The sequence below is a fragment of the Passer domesticus genome, chromosome 11, assembly GCF_036417665.1.
Source record: "Passer domesticus isolate bPasDom1 chromosome 11, bPasDom1.hap1, whole genome shotgun sequence".
Lineage (NCBI taxonomy): Eukaryota > Metazoa > Chordata > Aves > Passeriformes > Passeridae > Passer > Passer domesticus.
Window position 1 is genome coordinate 1,537,392 of NC_087484.1, and position 20,394 is coordinate 1,557,785.

General features: G+C 50.1%; 1 protein-coding gene and 1 long non-coding RNA gene across 2 annotated transcripts in view; one reads left to right on the plus strand and one right to left on the minus strand.

Annotated features, from left to right (window-relative positions):
- The window catches only part of LOC135278537 (uncharacterized), a 47,486-nt gene that overhangs the window by 4,636 nt on the left and 22,456 nt on the right, over positions 1-20,394 (minus strand). The window contains exons 4-8 of the long non-coding RNA XR_010346015.1: positions 10,507-16,911; positions 10,345-10,425; positions 3,214-3,397; positions 1,981-2,196; positions 168-276 (exon numbers count right to left, since the gene is read on the minus strand). This is a non-coding gene — a long non-coding RNA (uncharacterized LOC135278537). The remainder of the gene's footprint in view (positions 1-167; positions 277-1,980; positions 2,197-3,213; positions 3,398-10,344; positions 10,426-10,506; positions 16,912-20,394) is intronic.
- The window catches only part of SCHIP1 (schwannomin interacting protein 1), an 83,668-nt gene continuing 72,305 nt past the window's right edge, over positions 9,032-20,394 (plus strand). The window contains exon 1 of the mRNA XM_064385084.1: positions 9,032-9,115. Within this exon, the coding sequence (XP_064241154.1) occupies positions 9,107-9,115 (9 nt within the window). The 5' untranslated portion in view covers positions 9,032-9,106. The remainder of the gene's footprint in view (positions 9,116-20,394) is intronic.

The following is a 20,394-nucleotide window of genomic DNA, read 5'->3' on the forward strand; positions in this document are numbered from 1 at the left end:
GAAATTGGGCAGAAAATGGGGGAAAGGGGGGGGAAAAGGGGGATGAAAATGGGGGGAAAAGAGTGGGAAAATGGGGGGGAAAGGGGGAAGGAAAGGGGGGCTGGAAGAAAAGGGGGGATAAAAAAGGGATGTGAGATTTCCGCAGCCCTGTTGAAATCAGCACTCACGGCCAGCAGCCAGCCCGGGATCTCCTGCTCCTCAGGATCTTCCTCCTCCCAGACTTGGGGTGAATCCCTTTCTCCTGGTTTGAGGGACAGGAGGCAGCCCAGAACCTTCCTGCAATGGAAAACACCTGGGAAATCCCCTTCTTAACTTTGGAATTGTAGGGTTTGCAGGAAAAATATGGGAAAAGGAAGGACAGCTCTTTACTGGGCTGTATATACTGAGCAAAACAAGCAGCAGCCAGGAAAACAATCCCATTAACCATCCCAAAAGCCTTTCCCCCCTTTGGGCCGTTCCCCCTTGGGTGCAGCTGTGGGGTCTGGGTTAAAGTGGAACAAAAACCCCAAAGCAGCAGCAGGAAACAGCTGGAGGAGGGAGAAGGTGGAGGACAGAGGGATTTTTGGGGTTTTCCTGGGCTCTCACCTGTCCCCTGCGATGTCCTGGGGGTGCAGGGGCAGCCAGGAGAGGGATCAGGGTATGGGGTCCTGGGATTCCCCTGAGCAGAGGGTCAGGGATTGGGATTGGGGTCCTGGGATTCCTCTGAGCAGAGGGTCAGGGATTGGGGTCCCAGGTGTTCCCTAAAGCACCGAGCACAGGGATTGGGGTCCTGGATTTCCCCTGAGCACAGGGATTGGGGTCCTGGGATTCCCCTGAGCACAGGGATTGGGGTCCTGGATTTCCCCTAAAGCACCGAGCAGAGGGTGAGGGGTCAGGGATTGGGGTCCTGGGATTCCCCCAAGCACAGGGTGAGGGATCAGGGATTGGGGTCCCAGGATTTCCCTAAAGCACCAAGCACAGGGATTGAGGTCCTGGATTTCCCCTAAAGCACAGACCAGAGGATCAGGGTCCCTCTGGAAAGAGGGATCAGGGATTGGGATCAGGGTTTGGGGTCCTTGATTGGGGTCCCAGGATTCCCCTAAAGCACCAAGCAGAGAGTGAGGGATCAGGGATTGGGATCAGGGATTGGGGTCCTGGGATTCCCCCAAGCACAGGGTGACGGGTCAGGGACTGGGGTCCTTGATTGGGGTCCCAGGAATCCCCTAAAGCGCCGAGCAGAGGGTGAGGGATCAGGGATTGGGGTCAGGGTTTGGGGTCCCAGGATTTCCCTGAAGCACCAAGCACGGGGATTGGGGTCAGGAATTGGGGTCCTGGATTTCCCCTAAAGCACAGACCAGAGGATCAGGGTCCCTCTGGAAAGAAGGATCAGGGATTGGGGTCCTGGATTTCCCCTAAAGCAACGAGCAGAGGGTGAGGGATCAGGGATTGGGATCAGGGTTTGGGGTCCCAGGATTTCCCTAAAGCACCAAGCAGAAGGATTGGGGTCAGGAATTGGGGTCCTGGATTTCCCCTGAGCACAAGGATTGGGGTCCTGGATTTCCTCTAAAGCACAGACCAGAGGATCAGGGTCCCTCTGGAAAGAAGGATCAGGGATTGGGGTCCTGGATTTCCCCTAAAGCACCGAGCACAGGGATTGGGATCAGGGACTGGGGTCCTGGATTGGGGTCCCGGGATTCCCCCCAGCACAGGGTGAGGGATCAGGGATTGGGATCAGGGATTGGGATCAGGGATTCCCCCCAAGCACAGGGTGAGGGATCAGGATTGGGATCAGGGATTGGGATCAGGGATTCCCCCCAAGCACAGGGTGAGGGATCAGGGATTGGGATCAGGGATTCCCCCAAGCACAGGGATTGGGATCAGGGTTTGGGGTCCCAGGATTCCCCTAAAGCACCGAGCACAGGGATTGGGATCAGGGACTGGGATCAGGGATTGGGGTCCCGGGATTCCGAGCAGACCCCGGTCCCCGGAGCACGGACTCACCCGGAGGAGGAGCAGGCAGGTTCAGGACTCTGCTGGCAGCCAGCTGTCCCCGCAGCAGCAGCAGCAGCCCGGCCCCAAAGCCGCCCCTTCCCCTCGCTGACCCCGGGACCGCGGGCAGCCCCGAGCCCAGCCCACATCCCTGCGAAAACCCCAACAAATCCCAGGCACGGCTGTGTCCCCTGAGCTCCTTCAGTCCCCTCCGAGGAGCAAAAGTGCCTGGGAGAAAAAAAAAATTAAAAAAAAGAAAAAAGGGGAGAAAATGTAACATCCCACACCTGCGGGGTTTGCACAGGTGGGATCCGCTTCCCCTGGGCACGCAGGGAAGGGCAGCACCGAAAATGCAGCACCAAAAAAGGGAGACTGAAGAGGCCACCCAAATGTGCTTTGATATGGGAATTGATTGTTATTTAACAGTGATTTTGTACCAAGAATGCAACACCTCATTTATGTTAAGATTAAAAGATATTATACAGGAATTCATTTGTTATTTAACAGTGATTTTGTACCAAAAATGCAGCACCTCATTTATATTAAGATTAAAAAATATTAAAGAGGCCACCTAAATGTGCTTTGATACAGGAATTAATTTGTTATTTAACAGTGATTTTGTACCCAAAATGCAGCACCAAAGGACAGCAGCACCTCATTTAAATGAAGATTAAAAAATATTGGAGAAGCCACCCAAATGTGTTTTGATATGGGAATTAATGTTTTATTTAACAGTGATTTTGTACCCAAAATGTATCACCAAAGGACAGCAGCACCTCATTTAAATTAAGATTTAAAAATATTGGAGAAGCCACCCAAATGTGCTTTGATACAGGAATTAATTGTTATTTAACTTTTGTTTTGTACCAAAAATGCAACACCAAAGGAGAGCATTTACATTAAATATAAGGTACTGAAGAGGCCACCCAAATGAGCTTTGATACAGGAATTAATTTGTTATTTAACAGTGATTTTGTACCCAAAATGTATCACCAAAGGACAGCAGCACCTCATTTAAATTAAGATTTAAAAATATTGGAGAAGCCACCCAAATGAGCTTTGATACAGGAATTAATTGTTATTTGCCAGTGCTTTTGAACCCTCCCTGGTGGTGCCTGCCCAGCACCTCCCCCTTTTAGTGCAGCCCCGCCCCAAACTCTCTCAATTATTAAGCAGAATGAAATGCTGGTTTTGCAATAAACCTTCCATTTAAGTCCTGGCAATCTTGGTACAACCACGGGTTACCTCTGCCTTGGTGCCTGTGGGCTGTGAATTCCAAACCCAGTTCATTCCTGCCCTGTCACAGGGTTTTGTCCTCTGTGCTTGGCTCTGGGGGGTTTTGGTGTCCTCGTGGCTTTTGTCAAACCCCACAAGTGCTGATTCCATCTCTGGCTTGGCCTCAGTAATCCAGGCTTGGCAGGCCAGGCTGCTGGGGAAAGGACAGTGCAGTTCTCAGGATGGGAATTACACAAAAATGACACCAAATATAATCACCAAATAACACAAAACAACACCAAATGAGACCAAATAATCACCAAATAATCACCAAAAAAATCATCAATAACACCAAATAACATAAAACAACACCAAATAAGACCAAATAATCACCGAATAATCACCAAACAACACCAAATAATCACCAAAACCCAGGCAGGACTCCATCAGGGAGCAGTGTTTGCACTGGGAAAGGGCAGATCCCTCACTGGGAATATCAGGAGGAAAATCAGGAGTTCCCTGCCCGATGTGCCAAGGGCTCATTTTAAGCCGGGTTTAACTCCCTGAAGTGCCAGTGGTTCATTTTAAGCCAGGTTTAACTCCCTGATGTGCCACGGGCTCCTTTTAAGCCGGGTTTAACTCCCTGATGTGCCAGTGGCTCATTTTAAGCCGGGTTTAGCTGCTGGGCACTCTGGGCTGGGCTGGGATGTGGATTTGGGGGAGCAGGGCTGGGAGCAGCTCCAGGGCTAAACTGGGGGCTCCTTTCTGCCCAGAACTTCATTTTTTTGCAGACTGGGAAGGCAAAAATCAGCATTTGAGGGTAAATGTGGGCCGGGCTCTCAGGGGGCTCTGCTGAGTCCCCGAGTGCTGGAGCACCCTGGGCGGGAGGGATCCACGAGGATCCAGGGCAGGAGCTGCCAGGGGATGTGCCCCAGGAATGCAGGAAAGTCCCCCCTGCTCCTTGGTTTTGGGGGTTGCCATCCCTGAATCCTGTCCTGAATTCCCCCAGATCCCACCCAGCTCATCCCTCAGTGATAATTCCCAGTTCTCCTTTGCTAAGGCTGATGGGATCTCTGGAATGTTGTAAATCAGGAGGGACCATTTATCTTATTCCCCAGGCACCACTCAGGACTAATTAAATCCCATAATTGACTGGAGCAAGCCCATGAGAGCAGCAGGAACACCGTTCCCAGACAATGGAAGAGCATTTCCCGCTGGATTAACATCCTGAGGGCTGAGCAGGAGTAAAAAAATTCTATTCTTTTACTATTTGCTCTCCAACATAAAGATTCCATATTTAAATGTGATGTTTAATTTTTCTAGATTAATTCTGGTTGGTTTTCCTAAAGCACCGGAGCCAATGGATACACTCAAATTTTCCAGGGATTTTTCTCTCAACAGCACCAAAACCCTTAAATATTTTATGAATGAACCTTGACCATTCCCCTCCAGATAATCCCTCACATTGCCTTGCAAATCCTTGGAGCTCCAGCTCCTGTAATCCCCCTGCTCCTGGAGGAAAAGGCTGGAAAGGGCACTTGGAACAGCTCAAGGCATGTCCATAGGAGGCAGGATGGGATTTGGGAGTTTTCCCGTTCATTCCTCCTCAGGCTGAGGGATGCAAAGCCTGGATTTGATTTAAAATCTGTGGCAGCCAGGATTGGGTTTTAAGGGAGCAAGGGCAGCTCCCCCTGGAAAGAAAAAACGGATTTTCCAAGAGTTCCACACATCTTGCACAGCACAAGGACTCTCAAAATAAACATTTGGGATTGACTCAGATCCATAATTCACTGCAAGAGCTCCTGGTTCTTGCTCTGGGAAGCCTCTGGAATGGGAAAAAAAACACTGGGAAGATTTAAATGGAGCAAAATCCACAATAAAACTGTTAAGAGAATGAACAGACACAAGGGGTGGTGGGCAGGGCAATTAATTAGGGCTAATAAAGGGGGGAATGACAGCATCCAGTCTGAGGAGGAATTGATGGGAATCTGCATCATTCCTGCTGCTTTTCCCAGGAAAGATGTGCTTTGCATCCCACAGCCCTGCTCGGGATTGGGAGGGGGGTTTGTGCCTTAAAAGTCTGGGGTTTAGCACAGAGGCATTGAAAATCCTGAATTATTTCAAAAAATGTGGAATTTATGGTTGGACCAATAAATATTTCACAGCCTGGACCAGAAGCAGTGGCCAGGGAAATAAATTAGCCATGGAATTAGAAGAATAATTAAGAAATATTTACTCACAATTATATCCACTCCCTTTTTTTTAAATGCTGTGATTAATTAAATTCCCAGATTTCCTCGTAGTCTCTGAGTATATTACACATGGAAATTAATTTTCTCCAACAGCTCATTAAGGGCCCCAAATGCTGCAGATCCCACTCAAATCAATTATTCCTTATTTTGCATTGGAAATCTTTCCCTGCACATCCTCAGGCCCAGCTCCCACATGGAGCAAACCAAAGGATTCCAGGGAATTTACAGCAAAGTTCTTTTTGGGACATTGGGTTTTATTAATTAACCAGGTAGGACTGAGGGGGAATTTCCCAGCACCAAAGTGAAGTTCCCAGATGCATCCAAAGCCATCTCCAGGTGTTTCCAGGAATAAATCCAGTGTTTTCCAAGTGTTTCCATGTGGTTTTGTTTTAAAATAATTTAATCTTTTGGAATTCTCAAAATGGTATAATTTGAAAATAAATGGGTTATTTTAAATAATTAAAATAATAATTAATAAGAATGTTATTCCAATGCACAAGTGATTTATCTGGTGCAGGAAGTGGGGGATTCTCCATTTTCATCCAGAGCAGGAATGCAAGGCCTGGGAGTGCTGGGAGTTGGGATGGGGTCTCTGCTGCCCAGGCCCATCGTGTCCTCTCAGGAAAGGAGGGCTTTGGATGGATCCCCCAACCTCTCAATCCCGTGTTAAAATTGGAGGTGGGGTCCCCATCTTATCCCAGAGCCATGGAATGGTTTGGGTTGGAAGGAACCTTCAATCCCATCCCATTCCAGCCCTGCCGTTGGGAACGTCACTGCCCCAGCCCCGGTGTCCAGCCTGGCCTTGGGCACTGCCAGGGGTCCAGGGCAGCCACAGCTGCTCTGGGTACCCTGTGCCAGGACCTCCCACCCTGCCAGCCAGGAATTCCTTCCCAATATCCCAGGTAAATCCCACCTCCACGTGCAGGTGAGGCTCCCTGGTCTGCAGTTCCCGGGGTTTTCCCTTCTTCCCCTTCTGAAAGCAGGAATGATGTTTTCCATCTTCATGGCTACTGGAAAACTGCTTTGTAGATTTCGTTTTGCAAGGAACTTGAGGTTCCTACAGACACCCTGCGAGAGGCCACATCCAGGATTTCATTTTCTCTTGGATAAATCCATCTGGAAGCAGCTGAGCGTGGGCGGGATGAGACAACTCCAGCTTAGTCCAACATTTGACCGAGGTAGTTCAATAATTTCATTCTTAAAAATCTGGGAATCTGTTCCTTGGGATTTGGGGAGGCTGTGGGAGTCACCCAGGAGCTTCTGTTCAGCTGGAGCAGCCAGGAGTGGGAATCCCAAGCAGAGATTCCAGCTGGGATGGATGGAAATCTCCAGCTGGTGTTCCCACACTAACGAGCTCCCCGGGGAGGGCAGGCCGAGCAGAGGCAGCCAGCTCCGCTCTTCCCCTCCATTGGCATTCCAGGAGTGCCGAGCTGCAAATCCTGGGGCTGATCTCCATGAATGATTCATCTGCTGTTTGTGGCGGCCGTGGGTTTAGTCAGGAATTCAGATTTTAGTGCCAGACCCCATGTTAGGCCCAGTTTTAGTCAAAAGCCTTGAACAGCCGAACACTTGGGCTTGGTTTGGTGCCGTGGCACAACACCACAGCACGTCCTCCTGGTGGAGCATGAGGAGCTTAGGCCTGGCCTGAGCACACCCCAGGACTGGCTTAACCCCTCTGCTTTGATAGGGGACAGATGTGGCCTGGGAGGGGCTCAGGAGGAGCTGCAGGTGTGTCCTGGAGAACAGGGCTGGGATGTGACCGGGAGCTAGGAATGTTGAGGAGCGTCGTGGGCGGGCTGGAGCACCCTGTTCCAGATGGAGCACCTTGTTCCAGAGGGACCATCCTGCTCCAGAGGGACCATCCTGCTCCAAATGGACCATCCTGCTCCAGAGGGACCATCCTTCTCCACAGGGACCATCCTGCTCCAATTGGATCATCCTGCTCCAGAGGGACCATCCTGCTCCACAGGGACCATCCTGCTCCAGCTGGATCATCCTGCTCCAGAGGGACCATCCTCCTCCACAGGGACCATCCTGCTCCAATTGGATCATCCTGCTCCAGAGGAACCATCCTGCTCCAGAGGGACCATCCTGCTCCAACTGGATCATCCTGCTCCACAGGGACCATCCTGCCCCAGACGAGCCATCCTGCTCCACAGGGACCATCCTGCTCCACAGGGACCATCCTGCTCCATAGGGACCATCCTGCTCCAAATGGACCATCCTGCTCCACAGGGACCATCCTGCTCCACAGGGACCATCCTGCTCCAACTGGACCACCCTGTTCCAGACGAGCCATCCTGCTGTGTCCTTCCCGCTCTCCTGAGGAGCAGGAGCAGCTCCTCTCCCTTTCCATCTGCTGGCCCAAGGCCACCCATGGGATCCTGGCCACGGGCTCAGCTCCTGGGAGCGCCAGGAAGGACAAGCCTGGCTCCTGGGAAGGGCAGGAGGGCTTTCCTGCAGGGAGAGTGAGGGAGAGGGGCTGGAGCTCAGGACACCCAATAATTCCATGGACAGCTGGAGTTTGGAGGTGTGAGGAGCACCCAGGGCTCCCTGTCTGAGCCTTCAGAGTCTCCTGGCCTAAGGAAAATCAGCAGTTGTTACTGTTTTGGATCGTTATTTCTTTTCCTTTCGTTGGAAGGACACTGCCAAAGCAGAAATCTTTGCACAAGTTTAGGCTCAGAGCACTGACAGTGTACCATGAAATGCTTGAAGTCCTTGGAATTCTCCTCAGAAAATGGATTTTTGGCCATGTTAGGGAAAAACCCCTGAAGGAATTTGCGCCTGAAGAGCATCATAAACCCCAGTGAAGCCACCTGGATGCAGATTTGGGGCTGGAATTGTGCATAATAAAATTCCCATCGAGGAGCTGATGGAAGGAGCTGTTTGGAGTTTCTGCTGGCAGCTGAGTTTATGTATATAAAATATAAACCAGAAAATAGAATCTATAAATATATAAAATAGAATCTATGAAATAGAATCTATTATATATAGAGAGAGAGAATAGAATAGAATAGAAAAGAAATATTAAATATTTCTATTAGAATATTATTATAATATTTATAATATAATATAAAATATTAACTATATATAATATAAATTAATGTTTCTATCTCTATACTTCTGTATTTATATATTTTATATTTAATAAATGAAATAAAATAAAACTCTAATATATATATAATGTATATATAATATAATATGGAATATAGAATGTGGAATATAACATAAGAAATTGTAGTTACAAATGAAAATACATAAAATAAAGTACAGAAAATAGACTGTACGAGGTAGAATCTCGGTTGCCGTGTTTCTGCGTGCTGCACACACCCAGCCCGCCATTCCCTTTTGGAGCCAGCCTCGCTGACTCCCGTCAGTCGCTCCTGGCAGCGAGCAGAGCGCCCGTAAATCCAAGTTCCCCATCGCCATGGCCCGCCGGGGGTGCCAGCGGATCCATCCCTGGCTGGAGCCGTGCCAGAAGTTTCTCCTCTCGCTGCCTGTGGGCTGCTCGCTCCCGCTCTGGCTCTTCCCATTTTTTCTTTCCCCCCCCTCTCTCTGAGGTTTTTCTGTGCCTTTGAGTGAGCTCAACTCCGAGGTTCGCAGCTTCCCTGCGCGCTGCTGCTCCACGGGAGGAGCCGCGTTCCTGCCTCCTTTTCCTGGGAAACTTCAGCATGCGGCTGGTAAGGGGCTGCATTCCCAAAGGAAGGGCTCGGGATGGAGTCGCTCCCCCGGGAATCGCCGGGGAGGGGGTGCGGGGTGCCCAGGGCCATGGATGTGACAGCGCCGGGGATGCGCAGCACATTCCCTTCGGGAATCCGGGAGCCGGCGGCACTTTTGCCTCGGGAGAAGGAGGCTGGAGCGATGGCGAGGCGATTCCTGACGCGCTGTAAGTTTATTGAGGGGATTTGAGGCTGGGCTCTGCGCTCGGGAAGGAGGGAATCATCTCCGGGTGATAACAATTCCAAGCAGCGCTTGGAAAAGATGCCCGAGGATTCTCGGGGATTCTCCGGGCTCTGCCGAGCCGTGCCCGGGTGCTGTGGCAGAATTTCCCTGCGTTTCACAGCATTTTTTCTTTTGGCTGTGCGATTACTGGGGGGAGAAAAGGTGGCTGTGCTTCCCGGGGGGAGCAGCCCCGGCTCTGAGCCTCGGCATTCCGCGGGGATTCAGCTCCAAGCCCTGGAAGAGCCGGCGGATCGATGCAGGGCTCCTGGAGCCGAGAGTTCAGCTGTTTGTCAACACGGAAAAGCTGCTCGGGGCTGGATCCCGATGAAGTCATCCCGGGAATGCTGCGGGACCAACCCGGCTCTGGCGCTGGATAATCCCTCGGTGCCGGTTGATTGTGGGGTTTTGCAGGAGTAGTTGTAGCAGGGATGGCTGGCTTGGGCATCCAGGATCTTCCCAGCACGTTGGAACAGAGATTCCATCAGGAATCTCTTCCACAGGGTGGTTCCTTCCATCCCAAACTCCATCCCCTCTGTGCTGGGCACAGACAGCCCACGAGGCTTCTCCAAACCTCATTCCCAGGCTAGCCATTGGGATGTGATGGATGGGAATGATATAAACCCCAGAGGGTGGAAATACAGCAGGGAGAGGCACTGGGAGGCAAGGCAGGGAGCTGGGGATGGTTCCTCAGGAATTCCAAGGGCAGGGAGCCAGCCCTCAGGTGAGGATCCATCCTGCACATCCTATTCCTCACAGAGGAGGCTGAACATCTTGGGATTGATGGATCCTCCACGGCTCCGAGCTCCAGAGTGGGTGGCTGGAAATCAGCAAATACTGAATTCTCATTTCTCCCGTGCTGGAATTAATCCGAGCTTCTCTGTTTTCCCAGACAACTTGTCAGACACTGGAAACTCATTTGTTAAATTGCACAGGGAAAAAAAGACAGCATTAGGAATATCTCACTTACCTGGAGCTGAATTTATTTGGATTCCCTTTGCTGGTTCAAGTTTTTCAGCTTCCCAAAAGGCTGGAGAAGCTCTAGAGGAGTCTTATAAATAAAATAAACCCATAAGAGCTTCCCTGAGCTGTAGATGCTGGATTTACTTCATGTTCCCAGTGCAGCACTAACCTCTGGAATTGTCTCCAATACTTTTGTTCCCTGCTTTCCCTGAATATTCCAAGGCACAGACAGAATAGGAGTCATTTGCCTGCTTTAAATCTCTTAAAACTCAGATTTTCTGTCACGAGGCTCCTGGAGGTCCCTGCTCTGGCAGTTTGGGGGTTCCTGGAATCCCAACAAAACCAGGGAGACTCTTTGTGTGCCCAAGGGCTAAAGCCTGGCTTGTACAGACCTGAAATACAAGAGTAGAGATCAAATGCCAGGGGATGTTTGTACTTCCAGCAATTTCCCTGGACACCAAAGAAAACACAGGAATAAATGACAAACTGGTTGTGGTGAACTCTCTGGAGGGGAAATTTTCCTGTTTCAGGGGCCCTGTGGCTCTCAGTGCCCTGACTGCCGCTGGGAAAACACAGCACAGCCAATATTCCGAATTTTCTGCAGCTGCAAAACCTGAGTGCAGCATCCTGGCTTCAGGTGGGCAGGAGGGGTGAGGCACCTGCAGGTGTTGTCCCAGATTTCTGTGCTGTCCCCTGGGAACCCGGGCTGGGACCTGAGCTCCAACTCACTCCTCTGCAGCAGGCTGGATGAGTAACTGCAGGGTGTAAACACAGAGAGAGTGAAATGCCCAGAGAAAACATGGAAATGTCTCCTGGAACACGGATCCTAATCCAGGGTTTAGCTGGAGGTTGGGCAGCTCTGCTCATCCCAGGTTTTAAGCAGGACCTTGCTGTGGGGACATTCCCGTTTAGCAAGGGCAGAGCCTTTGGAGGGTCTAAAGAGTGGTTTTGGGGAAAACAGAGCTGGGAAAATATCCGTGAGGAAAAGGAATTCTCAGCTCTCCTCTGAGACCTGGAGGTTGAACTGGGACAATCCCTCATCTAAAGGCATGTCAAGGGAGTGGAAACAGGAAAACTGTGGGAAAATGGGAGCTGGGGAACCCATGTGACACTGAATGGGCCAGTGAACCCCCGGATGATCCAGGCTGAGCTGGTGGGAACAAGGTAGAGAGAGCTCCCATCCCTTGGGAACGATGATTTCCAGGCAGTTCTGTTGGATTTAGGAATACCTTTGAGGCTTTCCCAGCTTCAATAGTTCTGTGATTCCTGCTGAAGGAAGCTGGATCTGCTCTCCCAGCTGCAGGAATGCTGCCATTACTTTTGTGTGTAAATCCAATTACATCCTCCAGTGTTTTTTTGCATTTCCCTAGTTCATGATTAATTTATTTGCCCTCAATTTTACCAAAATTCAGCATTTTCTGTCAGGTTTCACTGACTCCTGGTGTCACCTGCAACTCTTCCCCCTTGCTGCTCCTCTGCTTTTCCCACATAAATAATAAAAGGGATTTTTGGGAGCTCTGGGAGCTCTTTACAAGCTGTGCAAGTTGAGCTCATTTAATTCCTGAAGGCTGCACATCCACATCCTGATACCCAGGCAGGGAATTCATTTACATGCCATGGATGGCTCAGCCACCTCTCAACTGCTGGCATTTCGTCCCTGCTTTGGAATATTATTTACATTTATTAAAAAGCAGTTGGAGAATGTTCAACTTGGTGCCTTTTAAAAAAATGTGGAGCGGCTGCTCTCAGAAAGACACAGAGAGGGTCCTTAATTCATTAATTTCCTGTTAATCCTTTAAATTCCTTCCATTATCAAGTATTTAGAGTGGTTTTTATGTGCTAATAATTGAAGGAGAAGTGTGGAGCATTCCATTCTCCAGGTACCTGGAATTCAGGGTGATTTTAGCTCATCTCCTGTCTTGTTTTCCCTCTCCACAAAACATCCCAAGCTTTTATCCCATCCCTTTCCTTCTGTCCCTGAGGAATCCAACGAGGCCAGCAGTGCCTGAAGGGAATTTTCCATGCAGTGACGTGGTTGTGTGGTCATTGATTGGAATCCTGATGGAAAATGTCCTCTTGCAAAAAGGACATTCTTGCCAAAGGGATCTGGGAATGCTGCTGGGGTTTAGGCTCAGCCTAAATGGGGGAGGTGTCTGTGTAAGCTCCTCTCAGGATTGTTTTAGGCCAGCATTCCAGCAGCTGATTTGGGGCAAACTCCTCATCCCAAAGTTCTGCTGGAAATAGGATTTGCCTACACCTGGAAATAAAGACACAAATTGGGTGTAATTAAAATTAAACCAGTGTTCAAAGTGCAATATACCCCAGGCAAAACAAGCCTGAACTGTCCATTTACAAGCACAGTTGCTGATGGAAAATGATCCTTATAATTCAGTGTGGGCACAAAGCACCACTGATTTTACAGTGATTGTCACTTTGGGCAAACTCATCTTGCATGGAAAAAGGGAAAAGAGGGAATCCCTCCCTTAGTCCAGGGAACAGCAGCACGTGGATGCCACTGGAGCAGGGAATTTCATGGGTGTTGTGCAAATGAAAAGCTCCTTTCTCCTCGGTGTAGGATTTGAAGGGAGGATCCTGAGCGTTGTAATTAAAAGTGGAGCAGGGGCCCGAGGCTGATGGATGTGATCCTCACCGAGGAGCCTCCGGGGTTTTTCCCTGGCAGAAAGTTGATGGGAATTCACCATCAGGACAGGGCAAACACATCCACACCGGGCTGGGGGAAGGAATTGCACTGGGAGCAGCCTGGGAATATTCCAAGGCAAATTTTAATTGAAATTTTAATTTTAATATGGCCTCGAGTGTGTGGAATTTCATGGTCACTCCATGAGGGGATGGAGGTGTTCCCTGCCTGGGGATGAAGTGGCCTCAGCCTTGTGGGGCCTGTCACAACCCCACAAATAATGCAATTAAGGAATAAAGGAATGAAGGAATTTAGCTGACATTTGTAAACACAAATTCTGACAGTGGAAATGGGCTCAGGGAGCCCAAACTCAGGACTCAGGGAGTGGCAGAATTAATGCTCCTCTAACGGGGAGAGAAGGCACAAGCACACGGTGCAGAAATGAAAATGCATTAATTGAGACATGAGACACAGAAATGTTTGGAGACATTGGCTTGCTCGGGGTGCTAACAGACCAAAGCAGAACTTTTTGGGTTTGTTGCTGTTTTCAGCATCCCAGATGGCTGCAGACTGTGGGGTTTGTGCCCACTGTGTCTGTCCCGGTGCCAAATGGCCAAAGGAATGTTCAGTCCTGGCCAGCCCCAGAGCAGTGCACGTGCCAAGGCTGGGAAAGGCTCCACTGAGCCACCAGACTGAGGGGAGCAAGGCAGCTCTGGGCAATGTGTGTTTTACTGGGATTGTTTTGGGATTCCGGCTTCTGTTGTGGGGCTCTCTGGAAGAGGAATCCCTTTGTGTTCCATGTTTGCCAGCACGTTTCTGCTCCGAGTGCTTCCATCTCTCAGCTGTTCCTGGGTGTATTTTGGGACAGAAATTTGTGTTTGGTGTAAACTGGAGCCTCTGGAAGGTGAATAATTCATTTTTGTTGGGAGAGGTTGCATCCCACGTGACCCCTCACGTTTGGGATCAGTGTGTGTGTTGTGAATCCCAAAGAGGTGATTCCAGCTCTCAGCCCGGCTTCTGGGGACTGGAAAGTCAGGAAAGAGATTCGCTGACCATGGATTTCCTGGAACACCCCCAAAGTTGTTTGTCCTTGTGGAAAAATCAATTTTGTCACCAGGAGCTCTCCTTGACCTTCTCACTCCAGAGCAGGCACTGAGCTCCTGGAGTTCACTGGAGTGCTGCTGTTTGGAGCACATTCCCCTGGGAATTATCATTTCCATGAGGAAATATTTCTGATTTCAGCTCTTCCCCATGCCGCGGCTGAGCCAGGGTTTTCCAGAGTCACCTGCAATTCCTGGGCACTGCCCAGCCCTGGCTGTGAGGAGCTGGAAATCAAAGCCTGCGCTGTGTTGTGCTATAATTTATGCCAGGAAGCAGATTTAAATTATGCAAATTGCTGTCTGCACCGAAGCTGCCATCTGGAAAAAGTTCTGCATGCAAAAATCTGTCGGGGCAAGGCAAGGGACAAGGGATCATTGGGAAGGGAGAGCTGATGGAATAAAAGCAAGCTGCTCCTGGAAAATGGATTCCCCTGCTCCAGTCCTGTGGCAAAGCTGCTGTTCTGCAGGAGCCAGATTAGTATAGTAGGGGTAAAAGAATTGTTCAAAGCTGCTTTGGAGCTGGAAGAATTCCTTGTTCTCCAGGAGGGATAAAATGCAGGTTAGGAGGGAAAGGAGGAGCCCAAGGGCACATCCAGGGCTGGAGGTGGGCAGGGATCAGCAGGGAAAGGGTGAGGCTGAGAGAGGAAATGTGGCCTGGAAATTCTGGGGCACAGAATTTCCAGGAGCCATCCAACATGGAATATTTCTGTCATAAATGGGAATTGGAGAGGATGCAGGATTTGCTGCCTCTCTAGTGTTGGAAATGAGGGAAAGGTTCTGGGGTGCTGGCACTGCCCAGGGAATGGGCACATTCCCAAGGCTGCCCGAGCTCCAGGAGTGTTGGGACAGTGCTGCCAGGGATGCCCAGGGTGGGATTTTGGGGTGTCTGGGCAGGGCCAGGGGCTGGGCTGGATGATCCTGGTGGTCCCTTCCAGCTGAGGATACTCCAGGATTCTTTATTTTCCATCAGAGCAGACTGGTGTGACTCCTTCTCTCCCAAAGCCAGAGCTCCCGTGGCAGGAGGAATGTGCACCTTGGTGTTCCATCATCTCCTGGGGTGAATTTTTGGGGCAATCCACCCCTTTATGAGCAGGAATTTCCTTGTTCCCCTAGGATGTCCTCAGATAAAGCTCTGCAGAGCCTTTCTCCAACAGAAATCAGTGTTGGTGGGGCCAAGGGCTTGTGGAACTCCCTGGAAGGGCAGAGGTGGGCTCTCCACACCCTCACCAATATAAAACCTCTGGGCTTTCCAAGCCGCCTCCACGTGTCCCCTTTTTGTGCCCTCAGCCTGGGGAGCAGCAGTGGCACCGTGTCCTTTGTCACAGAGCAGCACGGGGTGCCCGTGGTGACACCCCGTGAAGCAGAGCAGTAATTACAGAAAGCTTTGTCAGATTTTATTCTCTGCTCCTGCAAAGGATCCCGAGCACGAGGCCAGGCTGTGGAGAGACCCCTCGCTGCCTGCACTCCCATTAACTCCACAGGCACGGCGTTAATTTGGAAAAATAACAGTTGGGGGCTGTCAGGGATGCTCCATAAAACCCCTGCCAGCTCCTGCTGCAATGCAGACAGAAAACAAATGGTTCCCATTTCAACTTGGCACGCTGTAACCCCACTGAGCTGACTTCCCAGGATAAACTATTGCTGTGGAATTGTATTCCCACAAGCAGCACGAGATCCTGTTTAAAAAGCATCACACAACCCTGTGTATTCCTAATTATTTGTGTGATGGAGGAAGAAACACTTCAGTGCTGGTTTATTCTTGCTCACCATCCTCAGAACTAAGCTGGGAGTGCTTTTCCCCTTTCCATGGAGCTGTTCTGGTAGAAGGGATGTTGGGAAGGAATTCCTGCCTGTGAGGATGGGGAGGGGCTGGGATGGGATTCCCAGAGCAGCTGTGGCTGCCCCTGGATCCCCGGCAGTGCCCAAGGCCAGGCTGGACAGGGCTGGAGCACCTGGGACAGTGGGAGGTGTCCTAGGTGGAACTGGATGGGCTTTAGGATCCCTCCCAACCCAAACCATCCTGGGGCTCTCCAGCAGGAGAGTTTGGCTCTCAGGAGTGCCTCAGATTGGGTGGCACAACTCTGCAGTCCTGGTGCTCTGGTGTTTTGTGTTGGTTTCTTATGGCCATAAAAATGGATTTTCCACAAGGAAGTGGTCACTGATCCAGGGACCCAGCTGATATTCCTGGGCTTCATCCCTAAATTTAGGGCTCATGTTTTATGGTGGTTTTAATGTTTTACATGGCATGGAGAGCCCTGTGACCCAAATTCCCCCATGCCAGCTCCGTGTCCCACTGGAGAGCCTGGCACAGGGATGGGAGGGATGGGAGGGATGGAATTCCTTCCCATGACAGGAATACCACAAACCCCCAGCAGCCAAAGCACCTCTGCAGCATTCCCAGCCCTGAGCTTTGCCTGGCTCCCACAGATCACAAAGCAGCACCCAGCTGCCCTTTCCTCCCACAGGCAGAGCTGATCTCCCTGGAAAGCCTTTCCTGTGGGAGCCTCCTGAGATCTGACCTTTACCAGCCCCAGCAATCCCTGAAAAGGCAGCAGGAGAACACCCAGCACCAACATTTGGATTTGTTTAAAGCCAGACTGTGACAGATCCCTCCTGTGAACGCTGCAGCTGCCAGAGGTCCAAGCACAGCATTAAAGCAGCATCTCCAACGTAACATTTGCAGAACGTTCCCTTCCACAGGGATGGACTCCCCGTGCCCGTTTGACCTTTTCTGCTGCTTTTCAGTTGATGAAGTTCACTCCTGTGACCCCGGTGCAGCTTGGCAGTGGCTGTGTGTTGCTTCTGTGGTGCTCCTGACATTCCTGTAGCATTAAACCTGGCAAAAATGGGATGTTTCACTCTCAGGCTCGGCTGTGAAAGGTCTTTGGTGTCACTGTGAACTTTGAGAATTAAAGGTGTTCTGAAAGGAAGAGATTTAATCAGTGAGATGCTGCCATGGGGGAGCCCAAGGGCTCTGCCTTGCTTTTGGATGGCAGAGAAGTTCAAAGCTCTGCTGGGCTGAGTTTCTGTCCTTTCTGTCCCTTGGATGGAGGCATTTCAAAGGAAGGGTCTTGTCGTTACTCTGTCTGACGTTTGAATTCAGTTTTGATTTTGGAAACCCAAAGCAGAGGCTCCTTCCTGGCAGGCACGGCAGGGAGAGCAGGCAGTGAGGGAAGGAGGGTTTTGTCACCTTTGGGGGCTCTTTTATTCTCAACAATTATGCAGCATTTTGCTTTAGTTTGGAGGAAGGTCCTGGAAGGGCAGCAAAGCTGATGTAATTCCACCCCTCCCCGTGGCCAGGGCCTCCTTTCATTATCCCAGGTTTTGTTTGTGAACGCTGGGATTTGATTTGGTTTTTGATCTGATCTTGTGATGTCTGGGAGCTGAGACCTTTAATTTCCTGTCCTGGTGGGTCTGTCTCTGAAATCCTCCTAGGGATGTGTGTTTGCAGGAAACTGGGACTGGGAAAAGGCCCCTTCCCTCTGTAAAAATGCACCCAAAACCTCAGCCAGAGAGGGCAGAATTGACAACCCAATCAAGGCAAGATTCTTTAATTCAGTTCATTAAAAGCTGACCCCACCTGACTGAATGAACTCAGGGTGCTGCAGGTCCTGGGGTCACCTTCACATTTCCCAGCACAGAAATTCAGTGCAGCAGGACCAGCTGCTGCAGAAAACCTGGATTTTGGCTCTGTGATTGAAGAATTGAACTTCCCTGGAAAGGCTCAGCTGGGATTATTTGCTCTCAGGCACCAGGAGCAGTTTTATCTCTCAGGAACTTGTTAAAAAGCTTGAAATAGGCATAGTTTGATCACAATGGGGACTCCCACAAAGCCAGGTGGGGTTTTAATCATTATTTTATTATTATTTTATACATATTTCTATAAATGAGAGGCAGGTTACATTTGGAGAGTATTTTAGAAAAATCACTGGGAGTTGTGTGGCTGCCTGGGTAGAAAAGCTGGGAGGAATCAAAGCTTTTCCAGCTTTTCAGGATGGAGCAGCCACTGAAATCTGACAGAAGAAAAATTGGATGAGGTGTTGAACGAGTTCTGGCAGCTCCTGTGAGCTGAGGAGCAGGATTAGGGAGAGCTGGAGATTTGGGAAGCTAAGCTCAGTTTTAGTCTGGCTCCAGCATTTGTGATTAACTTCTCCTGCCTCTGGCTCCTCAGGGCAGCGAGGCTGCAAAATCCAAACCAGATTGCTCCGGAGACAATTCCATTTCCACTGTTAAATATCAGGGTATTTCCGTATTAGAATGAGGTTGATGGGAATGTTGGGTGTTTGTGGCTGAGCCCAGGGAGATTAATTAATGAGATCCCCATTAATGCTGTGGCTGGGGTGATATCTGGAAATAAAACCCCACCTGCCTATTTTTTTTACAAAGTGCAGTGGAAAAATATCCAAAAGTTTCTCTGGAATTCAGAAATCCGGCTCTGCCCCAACATCTCAGCCCTGGAGTCACATTCCCATGGATTTTCCACAGAAGTAGCCACAGCAATGCTAATTTGGGAGTTGTCTGGGGAGCAAACTCGGAGTGCCAGAACAAGACTAAACCCCCTCTGTTTCCTCTAATAAAAGGGAAGAACACTAAATAATTAACGTCAACAAATGAAAACTAATTTGCCAATTTTTAATTTTTCCCCCATTGCGTGATCCCTGTTAATGAATAATTTACCAGCCAGAGATGAAAATAAAATGAAAGGATTTCTCTGGGGTCTGCTGTGTTCTCTGAACATCCAGCCTGTTTAGATATCCATATATATATATATATTGGTTTTTTTTTAAAGAGCAAAAAATAACCCCAGAGAAAACAGCTTTCAGCAGGAACCAGGCAGGAATAAAAAGAGCTGCAGCCTCCAGAGGTTTTCCCATTTCCTTGCAGACCTGAGATCATTTGTCTGAGGCTGTTTGTGAATTATTCATACCCAGTGGAGCTCTTTGCCTTCCCAGATTGAATGTGACCAGTTTCCATCTCAGGGCTTCCCGTGCTGCTTTTTTTGTTTGCATTTCAGGTTTTCCTGGGATTCCTTTATCCCAGGGCCCTGCTGGATGCTGGGGGACTCTGTCAGTCAAACACCCAGACCCTGCCCTGTGCTCAATGCCCAGCGCTTCCCACAGCACACGAGGCAGCTTGGGACTGGGATAACTGGGAAACCCTGGGAATGATGCCCTGCTTCTGCTTTGGAGCAGGATCTCCAAGGGAAAAGCATTTGTTATTTTAGCTCTGGGTTGATTTTAAGGGTCCTGTGCATCCCAGTCCCTGTGTGAGATTAGCAGGAGCATCCCAGTCCATGGAAGTGTGGCAGGTGATGGAATGAAATGGGGTTTAAGATCCCAGTTCAAAACCCTTCTGATTCAGCTGCCACTGAAAACCTGCTTAGGTTTGGGTGTGTTAGATAGGATTGGGGAAACAGACCCAGGGCTGGGGAAACAGATCCAGGATTGGGGAAACAGATCCAGGACTGGGGAAACAGATCCAGGATTGGGGAAACAGATCCAGGGCTGGGGAAACAGATCCAGGATTGGGGAAACAGATCCAGGGCTGGGGAAACAGATCCAGGATTGGGGAAACTGATCCAGGATTGGGGAAACAGACCCAGGACTGGGGAAACAGATCCAGGATTGAAAAAACAGACCCAGGATCGGAATGATCTTCAGTGTGTGCTCCAAGGCTTCCTTGGAGCTCCATGCTCCACCAGCCTCCAGCATGAGCAGCATCTCCACATCCCATGGACACTGGGGCAGCCTCATGCCGTGGAATTCCAGACTGGTTTGGTGGGAAGGAGAAGGAGGAGAGACAAGTTCCACCTGCAGCTGAGTTTCCTTGGCTTTTGCTGCTGCTGGGCACCAGAGGCACAACTTGAGGAGGAGCACTTGTGGCTCGTTGCTGTCGCTGTTCCCTGGCCCTGCTCAGGTTTGGGAGGAGCCATCCCCAGTGTTGGTGTGGAGCCATCCTGATGTTTGAAAGGAGCCATCCCAATGTTTGTGAGGAACCATCCCAATGTTCCTGAGGAGCCATCCCAATGTTTGTTCCTGAGGAGCCATCCCGGTGTCCCTGAGGAGCCATCCTGGTGCTCCTGAGGAGCCATACTGGTGTTTGTTCCTGGGGAGCCATCCTGACGTTTGTTCCTGAGGAGCCACCCTGGTGTTCCTGAGGAGCCATCCTGACGTTTGTTCCTGAGGAGCCATCCCGGTGTTCCTGAGGAGCCATTGGGTGTTCCTGAGGAGCCATCCTGATGTTTGTTCCTGAGGAGCCATCCCGGTGTTCCTGAGGAGCCATCCCGGTGTCCCTGAGGAGCCATCCTGATGTTTGCTCC